The sequence below is a fragment of the Gouania willdenowi genome, chromosome 18, assembly GCF_900634775.1.
Source record: "Gouania willdenowi chromosome 18, fGouWil2.1, whole genome shotgun sequence".
In the NCBI taxonomy this organism is placed as follows: domain Eukaryota; kingdom Metazoa; phylum Chordata; class Actinopteri; order Blenniiformes; family Gobiesocidae; genus Gouania; species Gouania willdenowi.
The window spans coordinates 5,241,295-5,268,812 of record NC_041061.1 but is presented as its reverse complement, the minus strand read 5'-3'; the positions used below and the strand labels follow the sequence as shown (position 1 = coordinate 5,268,812).

General features: G+C 37.7%; 1 protein-coding gene across 3 annotated transcripts in view; it reads left to right on the top strand.

The window, feature by feature from the left end:
• col4a6 (collagen, type IV, alpha 6) overlaps window positions 1-27,518 on the top strand; it is a 141,164-nt gene that overhangs the window by 101,252 nt on the left and 12,394 nt on the right. For 2 of the 3 annotated variants that reach the window (XM_028474426.1, XM_028474428.1), the window contains exons 5-26: window positions 6,019-6,153; window positions 8,976-9,020; window positions 9,176-9,295; window positions 10,271-10,333; window positions 11,674-11,709; window positions 11,809-11,871; window positions 12,771-12,806; window positions 12,962-13,003; window positions 13,088-13,177; window positions 14,486-14,539; window positions 14,618-14,680; window positions 14,764-14,808; window positions 14,886-14,939; window positions 16,516-16,585; window positions 17,040-17,147; window positions 17,240-17,389; window positions 17,652-17,696; window positions 20,236-20,331; window positions 20,492-20,649; window positions 20,730-20,912; window positions 21,902-22,085; window positions 27,036-27,107. In XM_028474426.1, coding sequence (XP_028330227.1) covers window positions 6,019-6,153; window positions 8,976-9,020; window positions 9,176-9,295; window positions 10,271-10,333; window positions 11,674-11,709; window positions 11,809-11,871; window positions 12,771-12,806; window positions 12,962-13,003; window positions 13,088-13,177; window positions 14,486-14,539; window positions 14,618-14,680; window positions 14,764-14,808; window positions 14,886-14,939; window positions 16,516-16,585; window positions 17,040-17,147; window positions 17,240-17,389; window positions 17,652-17,696; window positions 20,236-20,331; window positions 20,492-20,649; window positions 20,730-20,912; window positions 21,902-22,085; window positions 27,036-27,107 — 1,912 coding nt within the window. The remainder of the gene's footprint in view (window positions 1-6,018; window positions 6,154-8,975; window positions 9,021-9,175; window positions 9,296-10,270; window positions 10,334-11,673; window positions 11,710-11,808; window positions 11,872-12,770; window positions 12,807-12,961; window positions 13,004-13,087; window positions 13,178-14,485; window positions 14,540-14,617; window positions 14,681-14,763; window positions 14,809-14,885; window positions 14,940-16,515; window positions 16,586-17,039; window positions 17,148-17,239; window positions 17,390-17,651; window positions 17,697-20,235; window positions 20,332-20,491; window positions 20,650-20,729; window positions 20,913-21,901; window positions 22,086-27,035; window positions 27,108-27,518) is intronic. The other variant, XM_028474429.1, reaches the window with a different exon arrangement.

Here is a 27,518-nt window from a genome sequence, read left to right as displayed (position 1 = left end):
TCTATTGTGTGAGGAGACCTGGACCAGGACCAGGACTTCAGTTCTCACTCTGATTTCACCGTAAATATTAAAACAAAACAGAAACAGAACAAGTCAAAAAAAAAACAGAAAAACGCTGCTTATCTGGTTTTTGGTTTTTCTGTATTTCTGTTTTGGTTTTAAATCAGTAAAACAAAATAACAACAGTGTTTATTTGTTATTTTGATTCGGTTTTAAAACGGAATAACCACAGAACGAAGGGTACACGAATTAAAAGGACTTTACGTGGAGAATGATCCTGAAATTCAGCCAAACATTGCATAGTTTTGTTCATCCTCTAAACCTTACTGATATATATTCAATCAACAAATGTTTTTTCCAAAAAAGAAAATAATATGAGAGATTGGTTTCTCACTGAAAATGCCAACAGGGTAACTGATTAAATAGAGCAAACAAGTGATAATTTGTTTTCTTTTACGCTTACAGATAAATATTATATATTATTACTCAACAGGATTGGTCAAATTCAAGGACAAATTTCACTGAAGGGATACATTGTATATGACATTACATTATTATGTTTTATAAGTGTTTAGGATTAGTGGGTACATGGACTCAGGTTTGGGAACCACAGAACTACATCTCTAACCTTTTCAAATGCACTCTGCTGCCCTCTTATGGCAGAACTGAATCCCAAAAAAAAAACAAGTTTTACATGAAAGAGAATGTGTTTCCGTGGCTTTATTCTCCGTAAAGTTAAATGTATGTTTTGTTAAGGTTTGTAAACAAACAGTAAATGAGTGAAATAGATGATAAATTAATAATAAATAAAGGCTAAGGGTACTTATGATGACTAGTGGTCACGAAATTTAGAAATAAAAGAGAACAAGAGATTTGTCCGCTCAAAATATTGTTGAAAAAAATGAATCAAATTTTTTTTTCTACTTTTTTGAAGCACCCAAGTTTGTTACTTCAAATGGTAAATAATGAATAAATAGCTATCGGCCAAAATAGAAAAAATGTAATTAAATTTAAAAAACTGCCAAAAGTGGAAACATTGAAGGTTTTTTCATTTGTTCTGCACAGATTACAAACAAGACACTTGGATGATGTGTGTGTGTGTGTGTGTGTGTGTGTGTGTGTGTGTGTGTGTGTGTGTGTGTGTGTGTGTGTGTGTGTGTGTGTGTGTGTGTGTGTGTGTGTGTGTGTGTCACCATCACAAACACCGCAGTGCAAAGATGTGTGTGTCTTTGCATCTGTGGCTTAAAGGGCTTTTATTCTGAAGGGGAAGATAGCTGCTGACATCACACTCAGGGATAAACTCAGCTGGATGAAGGTCATATAGAGGTCGTAGAGGACGATGAGCTCATCATGGCTGTGATATGTTTCCAACTTAGATAAAATAATAATAAATTGGAGGATGTTTTCCCTCCACGGGGGAATGTTAGCGTTCCACGTATTGTGTTTTTCAACCGTTGGGTTGTGACCCCACATGGGGTCGCCCAGAATTCAAATGGAGTCGCCTGAGATGTCTAGTAAATGATTGAAAAATTACTATTTATTTTTTTTAAAGAATTTTTTGAATGAATTTGGGAAAACTGTAATGAAAACTCTTGACCTCCCCCAAACTCCACGTATGGTCCCAAGAAAGGTTGGGGACCACTAGTTTAGGATGTAGCGGGGTCAAAGGGTAAAGGGGCAGGGCTTCGTTAGCAGGTTGATAAAGAAAATTTAAAAAGTTGCCGTTATTGGCCGATAACTTATAGAATCGATTATTATCATGTAGGTGGAGCTAAAGATGAGACTGTGGATCTGGTTCAGGTCTCGCAATGTTTTTGTATTCTTTCTACCCACATGCTCCTCTATGCTCCTCTATGCTCTTCCATGCTCCTCTATGCTCCTCTATGCTCTTCCATGCTCCTCTATGCTCCTCTATGCTCTTCCATGCTCCTCTATGCTCTTCTATGCTCCTCTATGCTCTTCCATGCTCCTCTATGCTCCTCTATGCTCCTCTATGCTCTTCCATGCTCCTCTATGCTCTTCTATGCTCCTCTATGCTCTTCTATGCTCCTCTATGCTCTTCCATGCTCCTCTATGCTCCTCTATGCTCCTCTATGCTCTTCTATGTTCTTCCATGCTCCTCTATGCTCCTCTATGCTCTTCTATGTTCTTCCATGCTCCTCTATGCTCCTCTATGCTCCTCTATGCTCCTCTATTCTCCTCTATTCTCCTCTATGCTCCTCTATGCTCCTCTATTCTCCTCTATGCTCCTCTATGCTCCTCTATGCTCCTCTATGCTCTTCTATGTTCTTCCATGCTCCTCTATGCTCCTCTATGCTCTTCTATGTTCTTCCATGCTCCTCTATGCTCCTCCATGCTCCTTATGCTCCTCCACTATATGACACTCATCACTCAGCAGCCTCCATCTCCTCTCCACTCTGCTCCACCTCGCTGCTCTCTGCCCAAAACACTGCCCCTTTAACTAACTAACGGTTGAACTCAAGATATCTTGTCTATATCTTTGACAATTCTCTCGACCAATCAGAGTGTGCCTTTCCACCTACGGACCAATAAAAGACCACCATGTTGATACAGAAACACAAACTGTTGTGTTAGTATCTGACCGTGAACTCTGGTTTTAACTAACTTGTCATTTGAGAATATTAACCTAAATTATCGGTAGTTAGCTAATTAGCTTATTAGCAGCTCCCAAGCTAGTCTGTGTGTCCTTGAGGCAATAGGCTCCACCCCCAACAGGACAAATAGGTATAGATGGGAAGACGAAGCTCGTACTCTTTAGAAAAGGCCAGAGTCTTCATCATATAGAGATAAACCTTTAGTTAGCAGAAGTTAGCAGGTATGCTAACACCAAACGTCTGCCACAGTGAGCTCACCAGTGAGCAACGCAGTGTGACAGCCAGACCATCAGAACAATATGCCTCCATAAACCCTCAGTGGGCAACACACACACACACACGCACACGCACACACACACACACGGGCGGTAGAATCTGTCTGTCCGGAAGTGAGTTGGGTCCGATGTGAGCTGTAAGTTCAGAGAGCTTAGAGGCCCAGAGCAGCTGCTTTGTGTCCTTTGTGCTTTAGGGGCCTAAACTGACCAGTCTGCTGGAAGCTGATGGAGGAACTGGGAGGGGGCGGAGTCCCGATGGTGCTGGAATCTAACCAACGCGCAATGGCTCAGAAGCACAATGGAAGATTTTTGATGAAAATCAAGACATGCGCCATGTTGTAAATGTCATACTAACGTATTAGTATGTAGTGCGTTCACATTAGATAGTATGGAATGATTGAGTATGCGAGAAATATCTGGCTGTATACTATATAGGGACATTATTTATTTATTATTATTATTTATTTAAGTATGCACGGTGGGTACACTAGTCATACTCAACCGTCCCATGATGCATTGCGAACTAAATGTAAAATCCTCCTGGAACCGGTGTCATGGTCTGAGTTCACATTGCACATGCGTACTACCGAAAAATACATTTTTCCTAATAAAAAAATTTTAAAAAATCGTTTTTGTTTATTTTTGTTTTCAAAGTGAACGGACGTGTTTTATTTGTTTATTGGATTATGTTAGGATTAAGGTTAGGATTTTCAAAATAAAATCATATTTTATAGTTTTCCATTAGTTTTTTACGCTTTTGTAAATAGGGCTTTTGTTTTGAAGTTCACCAGAAGTTTTGGCCGCAGTAAATGGAGAGTCTCCGCAAATCTCTCTTTGGAGTCGTGTATTTTTTTGTATTTTTTTGTGTTTTTGGAGTCATTTTATGTATTTTTCTGTTGTTGTGTTTTTTCCTGTATTTTTTTTTTTGTTGTTGTAATTTTGTGTATTTTTGTTGATGATTTTTTTTTTTTTTTGCCTTTTTTATTATTGTCCTGATTTTGTGTATTTGTCTTTTAATTTTTTCATGTTTTTGTCATTATTTTGTGTATTTTTGCTGTTGTGTGTATATTTTTGGCATTTATTTGTCTCTTTCTTGTTATTTTGTGTTTTTGGAGTCATTTTGTGTAATTTTGTTGTCATTGTGTGCGTTTTTCTTGTTGTTTTTTGTTGATGTTTTGTATGTTTTCTGAGCTTTTATTTTATTATTGTTCTTATTTGGTATATTTGTCTGTTATTCATTGATTGTTATTTTTTTTCGTAATCACCTCATCATTTATTGTATTTTCGCCTGTTGTGTGTTTTTCTTTGTCATTTTTTTGTGTTCTTGGAGTTGTTTTGTGACTTGACTTTTTTTAAACGTGCTCATCTCTTTTATCTCTGATCTTCTTTCTGCACCGATGGATGCTTGTGTTTCCAGGCCATGTTAGGACACAGACTGTGATGCTTCCTTAGAGACACACTGTTACTGCAGAGCATCAACCACATCACCACGTTACAGTTTCACCATAAAACACACTTTATCTTTAGCCTTAAAGCTTACATTACATTACATCATAACTGAATAAAACATCATTAGAATTAAATTAAGTTAAGAGAGAAATTAAATAAATCCATCTAAATCAAGGAAAATATCTAATTTCACGATTATTTTTAATTAAATTTTAGCATTTGTTCTGAATATATATATATATATATACAGTATATATATATATTTGAATTGATGCATTTGATTATTAAAAAAAAAGTTGAATAAAAAACCATTTTCAACCTTTTAACTAACTAACTTTTAACTTTCATATATGAATATATAATAAAAATCTAATTACCTGTTTAATACATTTTATTTTATTAAGTGAACAAATGTTACTCTTGTCATTTTTGTTAGATTTTTAGAATTGCAGTATCTTAGACTTTTTTAATATTGTATGTGCATGTCTTCAATAGTTTTTATGAATATAACAAAAAAACGTTGACACCTAACGATCTCCTTCACAATAAAAGCATGCTCAAACAAATATTTAGGTGTTTATCTAAGGATAGCACAAAATAATAACAAAGAAAATACAAATCAAGTTTCCAGTCCTAATGTTTTAAAAAATAATAATTGTTGCTAAAAACAAAACAAAAAATATTGCTATTTCTTTTAAAAAAGAAACATTTTGACATAAACATTTTTACCTTGAAAACTTTCATTGAAAGACTTTTAGACCTATGTAATACTGCATGTAGATATATCTTCAATAGTTTTTATACATATAAAAACCATTGACACCTAATGAGCTCTTTCAAAATAAAAGCATGCTCAAACAATCCTTTTTTTTAAGGATAGCACATAATAATGTATTTTTTTAAATACCAAGTTTGCTGTCCAAATATACTAAAAAGAAAAGTATGTAATGTTTCAAAAATGATATTGTTCTTTTTTTTTTTTAAACTAGAAAACAGACAGTTTCTGTTTTCATTTGAAGATTGAGAACTCAAAAAAACCAGCCACATTTTTGTCAGATAAAGAAGAGAACTAGAACCTTCTATTAGATTAATGATAGACATTGAAACCACTTTGTAGGGTGAACTTTAGTGAGAGAAAGTGTCTCTATGTGTCACTGCTGCATAGTTTGTGTTGGTAAAAGCAGGTGTGAGTGTGAAGGACTGTCATTAGTTTACTCTCCTTCCCCTGGAGCTTTTCCTCTGATTCACCAGCAAACATTTACACTTTACAGCTTTTAAACTGGGACCATGGACATGACAAAACAAACCCTTTATTAGAAGAATGACATAATCCCAATGGCACTTTGTGCATGTGCTGCCATCATGTGGTCAACATGCATCACTGCAGCTTATTGGTGTTCTCTTGCATAGGCAACTGGTGGCTCGGGGACCACATTTGGGCCCCAAAGTGAATGCTCAACATGAAAGAATACAAATTACACAAAAAAACAGCAAAACATGCAAAAAAAAAACTAAAGAAAACTTGGAAAAAAAACACCCAAACGTACAAAATTACAGACAAACACACAAAAAGGACAATACAAATACACAATTACTGTTATAAAGTTTTATTTCTTTAGTTCATCTTTTAAAAATGATCACTTTAAGCTGGTTTAAACCCTTGCATTTCTCTTCCTCAGGGCCGTCCGGGGGCCCTGGGTGAGGTGGGTTCACGTGGCGCTGAGGGACCACGAGGAGGACCTGGAAACCCTGGACCCAAAGGAGAGAAAGGTCACCCGGGTCTGAAAGGACCGTCTGGACCCAAAGGAGACAAAGTGAGTGTCACAAGCTGACAAGGTCTCCAACATGTCCAAGACACCTGCTTTATATGCTGAAAACCACCGTTTGTGATATGTTGTATTTATTTATATATATATTCATATATATGTGGGGTTCACTGTTAATATTGATGGCAAACATTTAGTTGTAGTCGTCTTTTGACTAAAATGCAACTTAGTTTTAGTCCAAATGTAGTCTTTAAGACTATTTCAGGTATAACTGTCATTCATCTAAGTTACAGCAAGCTTTTAGTCGACTAAACCCGTTACAGATGTATTCGACTAAACCTGTTACAGATATAGTCGACTAAACCTGTTTCAGATGTAGTCGACTAAACCTGTTACAGATGTAGTCGACTAAACCCGTTACACATATAGTCGACTAAACCTGTTACAAATGTAGTCGACTAAACCTGTTACACATATAGTCGACTAAACCTGTTACACATATAGTCGACTAAACCTGTTACAGATATAGTCGACTAAACCTGTTACACATATAATCGACTAAACCTGTTACAGGTATAGTCGACTAAACCTGTTACAGATGTAGTCGACTAAACCTGTTACACATATAATCGACTAAACCTGTTACAGGTATAGTCAACTAAACCCGTTACACATGTAGTCGACTAAACCCGTTACACATATAGTCGACTAAACCCGTTACAGATGTAGTCGACTAAACCCGTTACAGATGTAGTCGACTAAACCCGTTACAGATGTAGTCGACTAAACCTGTTACAGATGTAGTCGACTAAACCTGTTACAGATGTAGTCGACTAAACCCGTTACACATGTAGTCGACTAAACCCGTTACAGATGTAGTCGACTAAACCCGTTACAGATGTAGTCGACTAAACCCGTTACAGATGTAGTCGACTAAACCTGTTACAGATGTAGTCGACTAAACCTGTTACAGATGTAGTCGACTAAACCTGTTACAGATGTAGTCGACTAAACCTGTTACAGATGTAGTCGACTAAACCTGTTACAGATGTAGTCGACTAAACCCGTTACACATGTAGTCGACTAAACCCGTTACAGATGTAGTCGACTAAACCCGTTACAGATGTAGTCGACTAAACCTGTTACAGATGTAGTCGACTAAACCTGTTACACATATAGTCGACTAAACCCGTTACAGATGTAGTCGACTAAACCCGTTACAGATGTAGTCGACTAAACCCGTTACAGATGTAGTCGACTAAACCTGTTACAGATGTAGTCGACTAAACCCGTTACAGATGTAGTCGACTAAACCCGTTACACATATAGTCGACTAAACCCGTTACACATATAGTCGACTAAACCCGTTACAGATGTAGTCGACTAAACCTGTTACAGATGTAGTCGACTAAACCCGTTACAGATGTAGTCGACTAAACCCGTTACAGATGTAGTCGACTAAACCCGTTACACATATAGTCGACTAAACCCGTTACACATATAGTCGACTAAACCCGTTACAGATGTAGTCGACTAAACCCGTTACACATATAATCGACTAAACCCGTTACAGATGTAGTCGACTAAACCCGTTACAGATGTAGTCGACTAAACCCGTTACACATATAGTCGACTAAACCCGTTACACATATAGTCGACTAAACCCGTTACAGATGTAGTCGACTAAACCCGTTACAGATGTAGTCGACTAAACCCGTTACAGATGTAGTCGACTAAACCCGTTACAGATGTAGTCGACTAAACCTGTTACAGATGTAGTCGACTAAACCCGTTACAGATGTAGTCGACTAAACCTGTTACAGATGTAGTCGACTAAACCTGTTACAGATGTAGTCGACTAAACCCGTTACACATATAGTCGACTAAACCCGTTACACATATAGTCGACTAAACCTGTTACAGATGTAGTCGACTAAACCTGTTACACATATAATCGACTAAACCTGTTACAGGTATAGTCGACTAAACCTGTTACAGATGTAGTCGACTAAACCTGTTACACATATAATCGACTAAACCTGTTACAGGTATAGTCGACTAAACCCGTTACACATGTAGTCGACTAAACCCGTTACACATATAGTCGACTAAACCCGTTACAGATGTAGTCGACTAAACCCGTTACAGATGTAGTCGACTAAACCCGTTACACATATAGTCGACTAAACCCGTTACAGATGTAGTCGACTAAACCCGTTACAGATGTAGTCGACTAAACCCGTTACAGATGTAGTCGACTAAACCCGTTACAGATGTAGTCGACTAAACCCGTTACAGATGTAGTCGACTAAACCCGTTACAGATGTAGTCGACTAAACCTGTTACAGATGTAGTCGACTAAAATATAAAAGTTTTTTTTATATCTTTGATTATTATTGATCACCTGATATTGAAAAGGTTTGTCCCGCCTTCTACGTCACAAAAGTAGTTTTGATTGGCTTTTGCCTCATGTGAACATCATGGTTTAGTTTTTATTAGTCAACAAAAATAACAATGTATTTTGATTTAGTTTTTGTTTGCATGCATTTTTAAAATGTATTATTCATAGTTTAGTTATTTTCACTTAAAAAAAAATAGTTCTGACTAAATATTTTAGTCAGTATAATTAACACTGGTGGTGTGGCTGTAAATACAGTATTTTTAGATAAATTATTATATATTTTTTAATTATAATTTATTCAGTTGTGATTGGATTTTCACATGTATTTATTTGTATTATTTTTTTATTATTCATCGTGTAGTTATTTCCTCTTAAAAAAATAGAATACATTTTTTCAGATAAATATTCTTTTTTTTAATATAATTATAATGTATTTTTTGGTTGATTGATTGATTGTGTCCTGGTGCAGGGGCCGATGGGAGTACCAGGGTTTCGAGGAACTGATGGAGTCCCTGTGAGTACCTATCTATCAGTGAAATGTGAAAATTAAGTCATTTTTGGTTTTTATTTTTGAAATTGTGGAAATAATTAGTTTGACATAAATTTGACTTTCACCTGGTAAAGGAAAATCCACATTTCTTCCTCTTCTTCTTCTCCTCCTAACTGCAGGGTCATCCTGGTCAGGCAGGTAGCCGAGGACCTCCAGGTCTGGACGGCTGTAACGGAACCAGAGGAGAACCAGGAATCTCCGGGTTTGGCATCGGACAGCCGGGGTACCCTGGAATCCCTGTGAGCATCAGCTTTTAATAATTTATTCTTTTTGCCCCGTGTAACCCCTGAAACAGGCTCAGAGAAGGCGCTTTTAACGCTGAGTCATGCTAACGCTAACTCTGCTAAAATGACTGGAAAATTTACTTTTTTTTCTTAGAAATTATCTGAAATGTGGTCACATACAGTACCTCAGTGTTTACCAACCAGGGGTACGCATACCCAACAAGGTACATTAACAGGGGTTCTCAACCTTGGGGCATTTCGTGAGACACTGGGAGAATAGTATTTTGAACAATTTGAGCCTATTTTTGCTTATTTTTACCCATTTTTCTGAAACTACACCAAACTTGCCATATTTTAACCTCTTTTCATCACTTTTTCATGCCATATTTTTGCTCCTTTTAATGCATTTTTCCTACATTACTCCTATTTTTGCCACTTCACTGTCACATTTAAATGCTTTTTTTGCACATTTTTTCCACTTTCAAGACATTTTTGGCACTTACAAACTCTTTCCACCACTTTTCTGTCACACATGTTCACCCATTATTGTCAATTTTAACCTCTTTTCACTATATTTCATGCTTATTTTTGTCAGTTTAACCACATTCACCATTTGTCATGCCCATTATTTGCCAGTTTAAACTAATTGTTACTACTTTTTACAGTAAATAATATTTGTTAACAGTCCTGTCAACACAATACACTGACCACCTCTCCCCATTTCATCCACTTTTAAGTCAATATTGACACTTTGAACCCTTTTTACTGCTTTTTCTCTGTTTTTGGCCGCTCTACTTTTCAACATTTAACCTGTTTCTGTTGTTTTTAAACCTCATTTCACCACTTTTTTCACCAATTTTGGTCACGCACACATAATAATGAACTTCTTAGGTAACAGTGGATATTATTCAGAACAAATATAAAGGCGACACATGTTCAGGAAGCGTTGAAGTAGGAAACACTGATAACTGCCTTTGTTTCTTCCAACAGGGGCCGTATGGACCGAAGGGTCAGAAAGGAGAACCTCGCTTTGTCTCAGGCAACGACATCTCGGTGAGCTCTGACTCTTTTAACCTCTGTATTAAACATCTGTAGAGTTGGTTAAAGAGTCGAGTCTTGGTAATGAATCAGGACTCACAGATTTACACTGGTCTTCATTAACCCAAAGTCCTCCGAATCGATTCACTGACAAAGAACGGGCAGAAAACGGAAATATCTTCATTGATTCTCTATCTTTGAAAGCTCTGAAAGAAAGTGACCAAGTAGAATATCAACCTGTGCTCATTTCATCCATAAAACTCACAAAAGACATTCCATATTGCCCGCCATTGACTACTGACAAAACTTCCAGTTAACTTCAAAACAAGAGCCCTATTTACTAAAGAGTTAAAAAAAAAAAAAAAAAAAGAAGAGATGCTTTTATTTTGAAAAGGGGATGTTTGATTTTTATTAGGGATGTCACGATTCACTCAACTCCCGATACGATTCGATTCACGATACTGGGTTCATGATACGATTCTCTCACGATTATTTTACAAAATGGGACTGTAGACAAATGATGACTGAAAAATATTCCTTTATTTTTTTCAGGGGAAAAAATAGAAAATACTGTATTATTTTCCTTTTATTTTTTATTTTCAAAAGAATCCCTTGATAAACTATTCAAAACAATACAATTTAACTAAAAATAAATCTTGAATGAAATAAATAAAGGAATAATGCAAATGAAGAAGAAGCCTATTAATTTAAATTCTGGTTCTATAGTAAACAATGCAAAACTGTATAATAGTTTCATTTCTTTTTGAAAGTGCAACTAAAAATGTATTTTGTGCCTTAACAATTGGACTTTAAAAAAGCCAGTCATTGCATTGTATTTACATCAGATATTTGTTTGGACCAGCGGAGGGCGCTGGTAACCCAGTGGTCAGTTGGCATGCAGATATTCTTGCAGTGAAGAACAGATGCTATGCTAGCAGACAGAGCTAATAGAAAAATGTGACTTTTACAGATATTCATGTAATATTACAGATATTCTTTTGGTGCTAAAGGGGTAAGGAAGCATTTATGAACATGATTAAGAGTAGTAGGTGATTCCGCCCGCCGCCTACGTATCTGGACAGAAAAGGATAAATATATACAGCCCTCAGCTGTTTAAAAAAAGTACTACGATTCAGTTTTCAGAGTATCGATATGAACCGTGATACTTATGAATCGATTTTTAACTGCCTTACGATTAATTGTTACATCCCTAATTTTTATTAAAAAAAATTGCGAGGGTTTTGCTGTTAAGTATTTTTCTTACTAAAATGTAAACTTTACTATAAAATGGTTGATATTTTACAGTCATCTGTAAAGTGATTTAATAATTAAATGTTTTTTTTCTTTGGTTAAAGGGTTTTCCAGGTTTACCAGGAGCCGACGGTCCCCCCGTAAGAACGTCACACTCCTTCCTTCTCCTGTGCTTTAATTGTTTTGAAATGTTAAAGAAGAAAATAAAGAAATGTTTGTGTTTCATTTTTTCTCTGCAGGGAATCCGAGGTCCTGATGGTCCTCCTGGTTTTCAAGGTCCAAGAGGTCCTGATGGATACCCAGTATGTAGTAGACTATAGTTTATTATATACTGTATGGACTGCTTGGTTTTCAGTAGCTTACAATTCATTTCAAGTTTAGTTGAATTTAATTGAATAGAAAGATGATTTGAATTTAATTTATTGAAAATTAGAGCTGAATTAATTTGCATTTAAATTCAATTAAATTTTACGTTGAATTTTGAAGTTTAATCAAATTTCATTAAGATTTGATTGGTATTTAATTTAATTATTAGCTATGGAATGTAATTGAATTTTGTTTAAAATTAAGTTTAATTAAAATTTAAAGTTAATTTGAATCAAAATTAGATTTAAAGCTAAATTCAATTAAATGTTATTGAATTTAAAGTTGAATTGCATCAATTTTTAAAAATTGTTTTACAGTTATATTGTATTTTTTCATAGATTTGATGAATAATAAAATAATGTATCCAATAATTAATGTGTTCATTCATTCCTTTATTTAGTTCTTTATTTATTAATATTTTAATTCATGGATTTATTCCTTTATTCATTATTTCATGTGTTTATTTCATTTATTAATTATTTTAGGTATTTAGTCATTTATTGATTTATTTATTCATTCTTTCATGCATTCATGTGTCCATGTACACATTTATTAATGTATTTATTATTTTATGTATTCATTCATTTGTTCATTTATTAACTTATTAATTATTCCATGTATTCATCTATTTATTTATTTCATTTATTCATTATTTCATGTATTCATTTGTTTATTCATTATTTCATGTATTTATCTATTTATGTATTTATTTATTCCTTCATTCATTCATTCATTCATTCATTCATTCATTCGTTTATTCATACATGACTTCATTCTGTCATATATTCATCTATTTAGTAACGTATTTATTTCCTCTCTTTTCCTGCTCTCATAGGGCCCTCCTGGTCCACCTGGCTCTCCGGGGCCAAAGGTGAGTAAAGTGTTTTTTTTTTTTGTTGTTTTTTTTTTTTTAATTATGCTGAGTCACTCATTGGTCTCGTAGTCGTCCTGAGATTTTGCCTGTCAGTAAATCAGAGCAAATCCACACTGAATAAAGAGGATGTTAACCTGTTTTTTTGTTTCCAGGGCAGCACAAGTGATGGATACGAAGGAGAGAAAGGAGACAAGGTACTTCCATCCTCCTCACACACACACACACACACACACTATTCAACCATGATAAATGTGAACATTGTGTGTATTGAACCCCAGGGTGACGTGGGCCTCCCTGGACCCAGTGGGACACCAGGCGATGGATCACTGAGTGGAGAACAAACTCTCACCATCTATAAAGGAGTCAAAGTAAGAAAGAAGTTTGTTTTTGTTTTTTTATGTTTTTGTGTATTTTAGTTGTTGTTTCATTTGTTTTTGGCCATTTTTTTAAAATTTTCTTTGTATTTAGTTGTCATTTTGCATGTTTTTGGAGTCGTTTTATGTAATTTTGTTGTAGTATTGTATGCCTGGAATAGTTTGTTTGTGTTCTTTTATTGTCTTTTTGTAGGTTTGTATATTTTTGTTTTCTTTTTGGAGCTTTTTGTTTTTCTAGAGAAATTTAATAATAACAATAATAATAATAATACATTTTATTTGTATAGCGCTTTTACAGTGCTCAAAGACGCTTTACAGGGATAAACAATAAGTGAAAATACAGAGACATAGAAATAGGTGAAAACACAATGTAATAAACAATAGCTAGACTACAAGATAAAATGGCTATACATTAAAAGCAGTCAGGAATAAGTGGGTTTTGAGGTGTTTTTTGAAGGTAAGAAGGTTCATGTTATTTTCTGAATTTTTGGTTTTGTTTTGTGTCTTTTGGTTGTCATTTTGTGTGTTTGGAGTTGTTTTCTGTACTTCTCTGTCTTTTGTTGTCATTTTGTTTCTTTTTTGTGTATGTCTATAGGCATTTTTGTGTATTTTTGTGTGTCTGGGGTCATTTTGTGTATTTTGTGAAAAACATTTTTGTGTATTTTTGTTGTCATTTTGTGGCTTTTTGTTTGTCTAGTCAGAGTTGGAGTTGTTTTGTCTTTTTTTATATATACGTTTATATGCATTTTGTAGTTGTTTTGTGTATTTTTGCTGTAATTTCTGGCTTTTTGTTTCTCTAGAGTAATTTTCTGTATTTTTGTTTTGTGTTTTTTGTGTGTGTCTGGAGTCATTTAGTGTGTTTTCTGAAAATATTTTTTATGATTTTTTTTTGTGTCTTTTATCGTCATTTTCAATCAATCAATCTTTTATTTGTATAGCGCCAAATCATAACCAATGGTATCTCAAGACACTTTAGAGTAGAGCAGTCTTAAGGAAGGACTCTTCATTTTATGGATACACACATATGCATATATACGTATATACACACACCCAACATGAATTCATCATGGCGGCAAGGAAAACCTTCTGTTAAGCAGCAGGAACCTTGTGTGGATCCCATTCCTATGATGAACAGCCATCCACGTTATGCTGTGTTGGGTGTTTTTTATACGTTTATATGCATTTTGTGTATTTTTAGCTGAAATCTCTACAAACTACCATTGTGTTTGTGTAGTTTTGATGAATTACAACACAGTGAAGTACAAAACACAATACAAAGTGGAGATGTTTTTCTTCCCAAAGGGTGAACCTGGTTATAAAGGAGTGAGAGGTTATCCTGGAAGTCCTGGAAGACCCGTGAGTACAGTTTTTGTGATTTCCCTTAAAAGTAATGTGGACTTGAGTCAACGTCGTATTTTCTTAACCCATCTCTAGGGACCTTTTGGTTTCCGTGGTGAACCCGGAGAAAAGGGAATTCCTGGGTATCCTGGAGCAAGAGTGAGTGTTTTTCCTAAGTTTTTCCAATGTTGTCCTCATCCAAGTCTCCTGTAAGTGATGCATTTTCTGTTTGAACCAAACAGGGTCCCCCCGGATTTAACGGACCCCCCGGCACTCCTGGACAACAGGTAGGATCAACCTGTCCAACAGTGGTTTGGTGCTCGTCAGAAAATACAAACTACATTTAATTATTTTCTTGGAACAGGGAATGAGAGGCAACCCAGGCTTTCCAGGCCAGCCAGGATACAATGGACCCAAGGTAAAAATATTAACTGTGGTATGGGAAGCATCTTTAAAGAGATTCTCCCCTGTTTGAACAAATGTGGCCTAAAACCTTTGAAATGTACTTTTCAGTAGATCTATGCCTAATAAAGCATATTATTTAACACCATATTTGTTTTATTAACTTTTAAAAATGGCTCTTCTTTTCAGTTTTAGAGCCTGTGTTCCACCATCTTGAAATCACGTGATTGATGATGTCACAGGGCCCCACTGCCTGTAAACATCCCATTGTTTCCTATTGGAGTGAAACATTCATCCTGATTTTTAGATCATTTGATAGCTTTTTCAGTAAAAATACCAACTTGTGCTGCTTTCTGTTTTTTAATTATCAGGAAAAGTAAAGATGTCGATGTAAACCTCTTTTGTTTACCGAAAGAGAATAAAAACAGTTGTTATCCTAAAAACATCTGTGAGCGCAGGGGGTGACAGTTCCAACTCTGTAGTTTCGTAGTAGACAGTAAGCAGAGAAGAAGATCTCTCCTATGGGATCTTTACTCTCCCTAGTGCGCTGACACGCTCTGGTGGCTGAAGTTAGTGAGTAATCACAGACTGTTGAAGGACTCCCACGCAAATGAAGTTCTATTCTCAGGGTTTGTACGTCTTCAACAGTCCGTGATTGCTCTCTATCTTCAGCCATCAGAGCGTCACTGTTTAAGGGACAGTAAGGAGCTCTTCTTCTCTGTTTCATTGCCTACTTCCAAACTGCAAATCACCTGATTGGTGGCAGTCAAAGCTCTATTTGCCTGTAAACATTTCTTATTGGGGTGAAACATTCAGCCAAAAAAAAAAAAATCTGTGACCGCAGGGGGCGACAGTTCCAACTCTGCAGTTTGTTAGTAGGCAATGAAGCAGAGAAGAAGAGCTCTCTGCAGTCATAACTGTTTTTATTCTCTTTCGGAACACAAAAGATAGTTAAATCGACATCTTTAACTTTTCCTGATTATTTTGAGCAACCAAAAGCAGCACAAGTTGTCATTTTAACTGAAAAAACTGCTCAATCATCTAAAAATCAGGCTGAAGAGAGATGTTTATTGGCAGTGGGGTCATATGGCATCATCAATCACGTTGTTTCAAGATGGTGGAGCGCAGACTCTAAAACTGTAAAGTCGTCCCATTTTTAGAAGTTAGTAAAACTATTATAATTATAATGCGTTTTGTTAGGCACAGATCTACTAATAAGGACATTTCAATGGTTTTAAGCCACATTTGTAAAAACAGTGATTTTATGATTAGAAAGGTATTAAGTGTCTGTCTTTATGACACAAAAGAAAACATAATATGGGACTCCATATTGAGAACAAATTAGCATTAGCATTTTCTTTGACAGGTAATGACAAAGCTCTGTTTAAATAAATTATTAAAGCTTTCAGTATGGAACAAATGTGAAGTCCGGTGTCCAGTTTCTCACTTACGGATAAGGTGCTAAGCTAACTCTAAGCTGCAAATGTTTAAAATATGCTCGATTCACATAAATGTGTTCATTTATATCAAAAGAGTGAGGTATTTCTGTAACTCTCCTTTGGTGTGATAAAGTAAACGTGTCCATATTTCAGGGAGACCAGGGCGACCCTGGAGCACCAGGACCTCCAGCTTTCGTCAGCGGAGAAGTCACTGCTGTTCAAGGTACGACACCCTATCATTTCTGTCAGAAAAGCGTGTTTTTGACTAAGGCGTTTTAGTCCTATTGAGTAAAAAACAATAAAGTTACACTAAAAACAAAGGTTCTCCTGCTCTAAACTGACTTCTTCTCAGAAGTCAAATTTCATGGATATGTGCAAATGTATTTGCGACTGAATGTAATCAAGCCAAGTAAGCCTGACCAGATCAGTTCAATCAAAGAATTGTTGGAAATGTTATATTCAGCTTGCACAATATTCGTTCATTAAATTGTTGTCTTCCGTTTGTCCGGGTCTGAGTTGTAGAGGCAACCGCCCCATCACCAGGTTCCTCTGAGGAAATCCAAAGACATTCCCAGATCAGCCTATAGATGTTTTCTCTACAGTGTGTCTTTGGTCTGGCCTGAGATCTCCTCACTCCTCAATTTTTACTTGTTGACAATTTCTGTGATTTTCCAAAGGACCCCAAGGAGACCCCGGTGCCAGCGGTTTCCCAGGTCCTAGAGGTGACCAAGGACTTCAAGGGCTTCCAGGACCTCCAGGTCCACCAGGAACTAATTTTGGTTCAGGTAATCTCCCTGAGCTTTTGTCTTTAAAGTGAATAAATTTAACTTAGTTGTACTTTAAAACTTAACGTCCCGATAAAATGACAAACCTTCAGGTGGCCAAGGAAGTGTAGGGTTTCCCGGCGCTCCTGGTCCTAAGGGCGAGAGGGGAAATCCAGGCCTACCAGGATTTGGCTCAGAAGGACTCCCAGGTTCTCCTGGACTTCCTGGACCGACCGGCCCTCCTGGACCTCCGGGTCCCTCAGGTTGGTTGAAACCTCTCGTCATTTGGGGTCACGAGAGGATTATCTGGACTCTAATTCATAAACTCGTCACGTTTGTTGTGTAGTTTGTCTTTTTCGTTTGTTGTATTTTAATGGCCGTAATGGCTGATTCTACGGGAAAGCAATGGTTTCGTAACATTGTGAAGGTTGTCTTTGACCGTTGTGTAGAACGAGTGAGTAGTTACTGAAGAATACAAGTAAAGATAACACCGTTAAAACCTGACTGACTTTGCTGTCCTCCAAGGCCTGTCTGTTGATCCCTGCGTCATCTATCCTGAGTGGTCCAAAGGTCAGTCTCACAGGTATCCCAAAGACAACCATAATGCTATGGTTGCCATGGGAATATCCCTCTTTTTTCCCAAAGCCGACTCTAAAATGACAAACTCCCCTTTTTCGGCCGGCTGGTGTCTACCTGCCAAAGTGCTTCTTGTTTCCGTGCTGTCTTTGCGCAGGGAGCGGTGGTAAGTATGGAGGCTGTGAGCAGCTTCACACTTGGAAGGCAAGGAACTGCTCTCCTCTCCAAGCTGCTTTTTTTCATCTCTTGGCCACAGGTGTCAAGGCGTGTCACGATTCACTGATTTTACATGGACGTTAATGCTTGGCAGCAGCCTTTGCAGCAGGGAATTAGCAGGAATAATAACTGTAGACGATCTACAGACAAAGTCAAATATACTTCACTTCTGGAATGAATGTGTTGCAGTTTTTCTTTTGTCTGCATAGGGGTTAAGACGCAAAACGCTATGCATGCTGCTTGGGGCAAGTTGCTCTTGAACATTACAGTCGATGTAAAATTACTGAACGACTTGATGCTAATTACAGCGCTCTTTTTTTAAATTAATATATAAGACGAACCATTCATTGCCTTTTGTCTTGCATCAGCAGCTCAAATCTTTGGTTGAATTCGACAACCAACCGAGCAAAACTAACATTAACAATTTTTACACTATGACACCAGGCTGCACCTGCACTGAGTCGCTATGAGCTTCCTACCTTTGTTTTCTGAATAAATACCTCAAAGTACTTGTTGTTGAAACTATGGCTGTGTTCGAAATGTCACACTCCGCACTATGCACTACAAACTCAATGAGTATATACTGTCTACTATCAACTATTAGTATGATTAGGATGATGACCGTTCCCACTGAAGTATACTTCCAAGTTTCCCAAGATGCATTTCGAACCTAGCCTGGAATCCATCCTAATCTTGTATTATTCAATGTTAAATACAGACAATTAGCTTGGAAGCGCTCACAAGGCGTTTGAGTTCTGGGGGTTGAGCGGGGCGGGACAGACATGTGCAGAGTAAACAATCAAACGATGTGCGGACCTGACGACAATAGCACGACAAGCTTAGATCTTTTTCCCTAAACGGAGCCGGCAGAGGAAAACAGCGTGTAGTACGGTACAGACTTACGATTTTAAAGCCTCTTCTTGTTGGGGTTTCAACATGGCCATACCAGCCTGTCACTGCCCGATCCCGTTAGATCTCAGAAGCAAAGCAGGTCTGGGCCTGGTTAGTATTTGGATGGACCACTGAGAATTCCAGGTGCCACAATGGGGTGACAGTCACCCCAGTGGTATCTGTCATTGTGTCCTTGGGCAAGGCACTTCACCCACATTGCCTAGTATGAATGTAGTGTGTGAGTGAGTGTCAGTGGTGGTCGGAGGGGCCGATGGCGCACTATGGCAGCCTCGCTTTTGTCAAGTCTGCCCCATGGCAGCTGTGGCTACAATTGTAGTTTACCACCACTAAGTGTGGAGTGAAAGAATAATCCCTTAATTCTGTAAAGCGACTTTGAGTGTCTATGAGAAAGCGCTATACAAAATTGATGCATTATTATTATTATTATTATTATTATTATTATTATTATTATTATTATTATTATTATTATTATTATTATTAATAATAATATATCCAAGTCTTAAAAAACAGAGCAGAACGTCTTCTCTGTGGTGGGCGCCATGTTTGTTTTGACACTGCTTGGTGCAGGAGATGTTCTTTCTGGATGGCTCCGATTGGTTCGGTTTCTTTCAAACCGAGGAAATGAGCAGAAGTGGCGGGATTACCATACCCACTTTCTAACAAAAATCAAGGACTTGGGTGTAGCTTATCGCCAGACTATTTGGAACCTACAATGACAAAAACCTGAAGCACACTGAGGCTAAATATCTCTGTTGATTCTCCACCTTTGAAAGTTCTGAAAGTATTTTAAGCGAGAAAGTGATCAAATAGAATATCAACATGTGCTTGTTTAATCCATAAAACTCACGTGTACACATTTCATGCCGAGATTTTCGGAGATCCTCCATTGTGCTACTGACAAAACTTCCAGTTAACTTCAAAATAAGAGCCCTATTTACAAAAGCGTTAAAAAGTATTGGAAGACAAGAAAAGATTGTTTTGTTTTGAAAAGGGGATGTTTGATTTTTAGCTTGAAGCCAGTCCCAGGACCATTTTAAATTCTGCTCGCAATGCATCATGGGGCGGTTGAGTATGACTATTCTACCAACCGTGCTTAAAAAAAAATGTCCCGATATAGTATACATCCGGGAATTTCTCACGTACTCAATCTTTTCATACTATCTAATATGAACGCACTACATACTAACTTTGATGTCAGACTTAGTATGAGTAGTACGTTAGAATGCAGTTTCGAACACAGCCTATATCCTTAAGTCTACGACAGGAACTTCAAAGTGTATTTGTCATGAGTTATTCAGCTTTGATTGAATCAGTGTAAAAATCCCAAAAACACATTTTACATAAGGTTAGCGTCCGGTCGAAATATTGTGACCGTAACATTGTACGTGTATGTGTTTGGTTCTAGGTTCTCCTGACGGTCGACCCACTCGGTACCCTGGAACCCCTGGTCCACCTGGGCCCCGTGGAGCCCCGGGTAACAGTGGATTTAAAGGCTTCAGAGGTGAGATAACTAGGAATGTACATTATTTACAGACACATGTATAGACCCTAGACCCTCCCCCCAGTCTTCTTCACCTTACGTTTTTATTAATTATACTGGAATAAATTCTGGTGTATCTCCTTTGTTTTTGTCCACTAATGGGTTCGTCTCTCTCTTGTAGGTGATCCCGGTGACTGTGCCTGTGCTGGAGGAGGCTCTCCAGGACGCCCCGGCTTGCCCGGACCACCCGGACCTAATGGTAGCCCAGGCTTCCTAGGAAGAAAGGGCGAGTCCGGAGACCCCGGCACACCAGGTTTCAATGGAGGTCCAGGACCAAGTGTGAGTAGAACCCTCAGAGTTTGATTTAACCATTGGTGTTCAAGAGTTCTGGAGGAAGTTTGCATTCTATTCGTTTTCAGGGTCTCTCTGGTGGGCGAGGCTACTCGGGACGCAAAGGAGAGAAAGGCACCTCGTACTATCCCAACCTTGGTTTAGGTGTGAAAGGAGAGATAGGATCTTCTGGGCCTCGAGGACCTACTGGTGAAACGGGAAAACCAGGCAGAGATGGACTTCCCGGGTTCCCTGGAGCCCCTGGACCTCCTGTAAGTGCTCTGACACACACAATGTATTTATTTGATTCTTGGGGGACATTTGAACTAAGAACTTTCCACAGAACTCTGTTTTAATTGCGAGAATCACATGTGGAGATTTTGTCTTGACGAGGTTTATTAGCGTTGAGGATCATCCCTGATCAAGGAAAGAACTTTGGGAAAGAGCAGGGACTTTAAGGGTTCAGGGTTTACAGAACCAATGTCTGATTAAACACGACGTTTAAAGCCAACCTCAGCTGCTTTAGATGAAAATTGTTCATCAAAGACAGGGTAAATCGAAGGTCAAAGAAAGATATACAAGGTTCAAGCTGCTGCTCAAAAGTTTGTCTCTTATTGACAATTTTGGAAAAGTTTCTCGCATTGCATTATGGGATGTGTAGTCCTGTAGCTGGACACAAAGAACTGTTATTACTTCATTCTTATTGCATTTTTGTGCTTCTTCACAGGAGGATAGTTGTAGTTTGTTCCCCGTATTCCCTTAGATTGCACCTCATTCCGTGAGACATTCAATTCCGGCAGAAATCTGATCTTTCCGTGTAAACCCCAAAATAATCTTCCACCATTGTTTTGCTGAAACTCTGTCCATAAAAAAACCTGAAATGTGTTGGGAAGTGACTTTGGTAGAGTTTTTGCAGGAAAAAGCACTTCAATGCATCCTTCTACCGGACTCCACATCCCACAATGTAATTTTTCCAACAAGTAGAGATCAAAACACACTTTCAAGATATAATTTCTACCATTTACCTTTTTCTTTTTTCTTTTTTTTAGAGCAAATGATCTTCGATTTATTGATCTATGAGGCCTTACGTCTCGGGATAGTAGTGGATATGTTCCCTGAATCATGGGGCACATATTGTTCAGGGGAGACAACTAGTCTGACCTAAAAGTTCTTGGGACATTTAGGTGGAAAGTGAGCTCTAGAACCTGGTTCCCTGATCGGATGTTTTCCCTTGCCCTGGCTGTGTTTTTCTGTGATAAAGGGAGATGCTGGTTATGGAACACTCGGAGAGAAAGGATTCCCAGGGTTCCCGGGTGGTAAGGGTCGCCCTGGAGGACCTGGCGAGCCTGGCATCGGTTACGCTGGAACGCCCGGTTTTCGCGGGGAGCCCGGAGACCCCGGCGTACCAGGATTGCCAGGATCACCTGGTTTCCCTGGACCAAGAGGTAAGTGACGATCAAGAGGAACAACGATGAGTGAGTGTTTGGTGGGTGTGGAAGATTGAAAGTGTATTCATCATGTCACGTAGTCGCCAAAGACCACCATCGACGTTAGTCAACCAATCAAAACAGTGCAGGATGTGAAGAAACCACCACACAGCTCTGGTTAGGCTACAGAAAAAACAGCTTCATGTCCTTTGAATCCCAATAACATCATGATTAATGGTCTCCATTAATGAGCTTACACACTTTTCTTCAGCCAATAAACTGCTTTTGTTTGAGGACTTATTGATGCTCAATGACATCATGGTTAGCGCTGATTATGTAACAACACGACTGTGCTTCTTTAATCTCAGAGGAGGAAAGAGGAAGATAAATTTTGAATAATTTCTACTACAATCTCGGTGCCAAATAATTTATTTTAAGTCACTATGAATTTTAGACATTTTTTTTATTTATTTATTTTTTAAATGTATTATATTTATTTTTATTTTTAAGTAACTATTTGATTTTTGATTTATAGAAATAAAAGAAATGATCAAAGACAAAGATATTCAGGTTCTTCCAAATTGGCAGTGGAATTTACTGTAATGCAGGGATGTCAAACTCATTTTAGTTCAGGGGCCAAATATGGACCAGTTTGATCACAAGTGGACCTTAGGTTTTAGGTTGGGAAAACAAACAATTTCAACATCAATTTGTTTATTTTTTGACCAATTTATATTTAATTTGGGCAGATTTTGTGAAATAATTTGAGAAATATCGCATTGGATTCTTTCAACAACAATTTACAACTGAATAATTTGGTAATTTACACAATGATTCAGGTTTTCCCTGTAATCGGACACTGTGAAGGGCCGGATTTGGCCTCTGGGCCTTGAGTTTGACAGATGTGCTGTAATGCAAAAGGGGTGCCACTTCAAATTTGGCCTAGGGTGCTAAATTGTTTAGAGCAATCAAAATAAAGGGTTAAAAATTAGCAGTTATAATGATGTGGCTTAAATTAAAGAAAACCTGCTGTAATAAAATGAAATAAGTGTAGAAATAAAGTGTGATTTGTTCCCAAACATCCAATTTAACGCATTAGAAAACTTCTGTTTTCTGTATTCAGTGTATTTCTTCCTCTCTGAGACTAAATGACACAAAGGTGATGATCATGATTAATGGTCTCCATTAATGAGCTTACACACTTTTCTGCAGCCAATATTCTGTCATCAATGAACTGCTTTTGTTTGAGGACTGAATGATGCTCAATGACATCATGGATAACGCGACTGTGCTTCTTTAATCTCAGAGGAGGAAAGAGGAGGAGAAATCTCCATGCACAAAAAATGTGCATTATTGATTTTTGATATATAATTGATTTTAAGTCACTGTGCATTTTGTTTAGACATTTAAAATGTTATTATCTAAATATTTTTTGTTTGTTAATTAAAAAAATGTTTTTTATTTATTATCTTACGTGTATCTATTTTTTATTACATTTTTGTTCTCTAAAAATAAAACAAAGGTTCTTCCAAATTGGCAATGCAAAGGGGTGCCACCTAAAATTTGTTGCCTGGCACTAAATTGCTTAGGGCAGTAAAAATAAAGCCATTAAAGGTTAAAAAATAGCAGTTAAAATGATGTGGCTTAAATTAAAGAAAACCTGCTGTAATACAATAAAACAAGTGTAGAAATAAAATGGGATTTGTTCCCAAAAAATCTAATTTAACGCATTATAAAATGTGATAAAGGTGTATTTCTTCCTCTCTGAGACTAAATGACACAAAGGCAGCTGCCAACTAATTTCCAGTGTGAATGTGTGCTTTCATACCATGATGCTGATGCTAAATGACTGATTCATTTGCTAATTATTAATATGAAGGTTATTGCCACTCGCAGGAGCTGGAAGAACGTAAGTTTTCCTCTCCTGCTGATGTCAATAACCTGTTTTTAAGCACTTTTTTACATTAAAGCAATGCTTTTGCTTTAGCTGCCTTGTAATTACCTCAGTTAAAAAATGACTTCCTGTTTGATGATGACAAATTGAATTGCTTTAACCGGCGCATGCAAATGAACAATGACTGGCTTGTGTGCTGCCACTTTCTGCCCCCCTGTCTCTCTCTCTCTCTCTCTCTCTGTTCCCTATTGTCTCCGTGATCTTCCCCATGCATGTGTATCTGTCCAGGTGAAAACAGCTGTGGAGGGCTTATTGACGCCACAGAGGGAACGGGTGGGTAAATGACTTTCTCATGATCCACCAGCCAGTTACAGCAGGCTGAAGCGTGACGTTCAGGCAGTGCAGGAACTGGTGGATTCAGGGAGGTTAGCAAGGATAAAGTAGCAAAACTAAGGTATCAAAGCTAAGGTTAGCAAAGTTAAGGCAACTGTCAGTGCCCGATCCTTTCACGTGCCTGATCCTTTCAGATCCTTTCAACGCATGTGTGTATACTACTGTACGTCACTTCCTTCACTTGCAGTCTTTACGACAGAGCTCCTGGGACGTGATATATGAATGTAAATCGACCATACGACATCTGTTAAATATTTGAAGAGTACGCATGTCAATGTGTGACTGTTTTTGTGCTGTTTTTAATTCTTAATTTTTTCTTTAAAAAGACAAAAAGGAAAAACCACCGCAAGACGATATATAAAAAAATAGATCAAAACACAATACACAACATTCACAATTAAAAACCAAACAGAAAAAGAAAATACAAACCAAGATAAATTGGAATTCACTCAAAACGTGACATTTCAAAAACATTTTAAAAACCAGGGTTTCACAAACTGCCATAAAAATGGAATGTAAAAACCGGATGTAGACGCGTTTCGCGCATGAGTTGAAAGGATCCGAAAGGATCAGGCCCGCTACAGGATTGGGCACTGATAGTAACAAAACTAAGGTTAGCAAAGGTAAGCTAACATAGCTAAGGTAATGAAGCTAAGGTTAGCAAAGGTAGGATAACAAAGCTAAGGTAATGAAGCTAAGGTTAGCAAAGGTAAGCTAACAAAGCTATGGTAATGAAGCTAAGGTTAGCAAAGGTAGGATAACAAAGCTAAGGTAATGAAGCTAAGGTTACCAAAGGTAAGCTAACATAGCTAAGGTAATGAAGCTAAGGTTAGCAAAGGTAGGAAAACAAAGCTAAGGTAATGAAGCTAAGGTTAGCGAAGGTAAGCTAACAAAGCTAAGGTAATGAAGCTAAGGTTAGCAAAGGTAGGATAACAAAGCTAAGGTTAGCAAAGGTAAGCTAACAAAGCTAAGGTAATGAAGCTAAGGTTAGCAAAGGTAAGATAACAAAACGAAGGTAACAACGCTAAGGTTAGCAAAGCTAAGCTTAGCAAAGGTAAGATAACAAAACGAAGATAACAACACTAAGGTTAGCAAAGCTAAGGTTAGCAAAGCTAAGGTTAGCAAAGGTAAGATAACAAAGCTAAGGTACCAAAGCTAAGGTTAGCTGAGCGAAAACAAGTACGAAAACAAATCCTTTAAAGAGAGAACTGAGTCATTTTTAAAAGAAGATCCTTAATCAGTTGGTAACATTACCCTGTCTTTATCTGTCATGAGCATGAACAAGGCATCATGAAGCCTGTCATTAAGTGATGTTTACTAAATTATGACACTTTTGGAGCTATGTTGCCATTTTTTGGTTTGGGTGGATTGATCTAGTGGGTTAGGTAGGGTTAGGATTAAGGTTCGTTAGGGTTAGGGTTAAGGGTAGGTGGGGTTGAGGTTAGGGTAACAAAGGGTTAGGGTTAAGGTTAGGTAGGGTTAAGGTTAGGACTAGGGGTCATGGTAACAAAGGGTTAAGGTTAGGCAGGGTTAAGGTTAGGACTTGGGGTTATGATAACAAAGGGTTAGGGTTAAGATTAGGTAGGGTTAAGGTTAGGACTAAGGGGTATGGTAACAAAGGGTTAGGGTTAAGGTTGGGTAGGGTTAAGGTTGGGTAGGGTTAAGGTTAGGACTAGGGGTTATGGTAACAAAGGGTTAGGGTTAAGATTAGGTAGGGTTAAGGTTAGGACTAAGGAGTATGGTAACAAAGGGTTAGGTAGGGTTAAGGTTCGGACTAGGGGTTTTGGTAACAAAGGGTTCGGGTTAAGGTTAGGTAGGGTTAAGGGTTAGGGCTAAGGTTAGGTAGGGTTAGGGTAACGAAAGGTTAGGGTTTGGTAGGGTTACGGTAACAAATGACACTTATATTGATAGCCTTCATGACACCTTGTTCATGGTAATGACAGGTGTCATGTCATAACAATGACAGCGTAATGTCAGCCTTTATGTATACAACTTCAAGTAAAGCGTTACCAATCAGTTTAAGGAGGAGAAGATGATAAAATGATGAGATCTTCTGAGGAGCAAAACATAAACATTATGTTCTTTAGGAAAGGAAATCAAAAGGATGGATGTATTTGAGAGAAGACTGCAGTATTTTAGAAAACAGAAAATCCAAAATAAGTAAAAAAAAAAATAAAAAAGCCAACTTTTCGTCAGACGAGATCAGAAAGCAGCAGTGGTTTCAGGACGGCAGATGAGATGCTGTCATTGTACAGTTGACGATGAGATTACAAAGCACTCTGGATTCAAAACAGGTGCTCATGGGTAAAGTAGTGCTGTGTTTTCGGCCAATCGGTGAGTGACTTAGAGTCAAACCGTTCTTGTTCTCTAATCAAAGCTACTGAATCCTTCCACAGACATTAAGCCTTTTATGAATGTATATACATAATCAAAAAAATTGTAAATTATAGAAAACACTGTTTAACACTTCCATCTAAATCAAAGTGGTGTGAATGACTGACGGACAACACCCTGGAAACACCCTCCAAGACTCATGGAAACCCTACATTTATACAATCAGCAGATTTTCAAGATTTTTAATTTAGACACATTAATTGTTTTTATCCTAGCTAAGAAAGTGTTCTCAGTGTGTTTTTGACTCATGGCTGTGTAAGCTAACCTGTATGTGCGACTGCTACCAGGCCAAGTGCTGCCCTGTACCATTCCCGGTGAGGAAGGACAGCCCGGCGTGCCCGGAAGACCCGGAAGACCAGGTACAGTAAAATAAAAGTCGCTCATAACGTTCACCAAAGGAACTGACATAATAACTTACCTCAGGACGTTTAATGAGATCCTTTTTAATCAATGTCAGGTGGTACATGCTGCATAAATGCTAAGGGTGGGAAAAAAATAGATTTTACGATTTATCACAATTTTTTTGGGTGCCGATTTTAATAAAATTGTTGGTTGGGCGACCACTGGGTGGTGGTAATGCACCAACAAGTGAGTGGAAACATGAGGAAGACTTGTCCATCACTAATCCGAACATAAAGCTAGAGCAAGCAAGACAAGACACCCGGCAGCAGACCAACGGTCCCTAAATGGGATATTGAATAAACTTATCCAGGTAATGAAGCCAGTCAAGGTGGTTGGATGTGTTATATCAAATGAGACGGACCCAACCC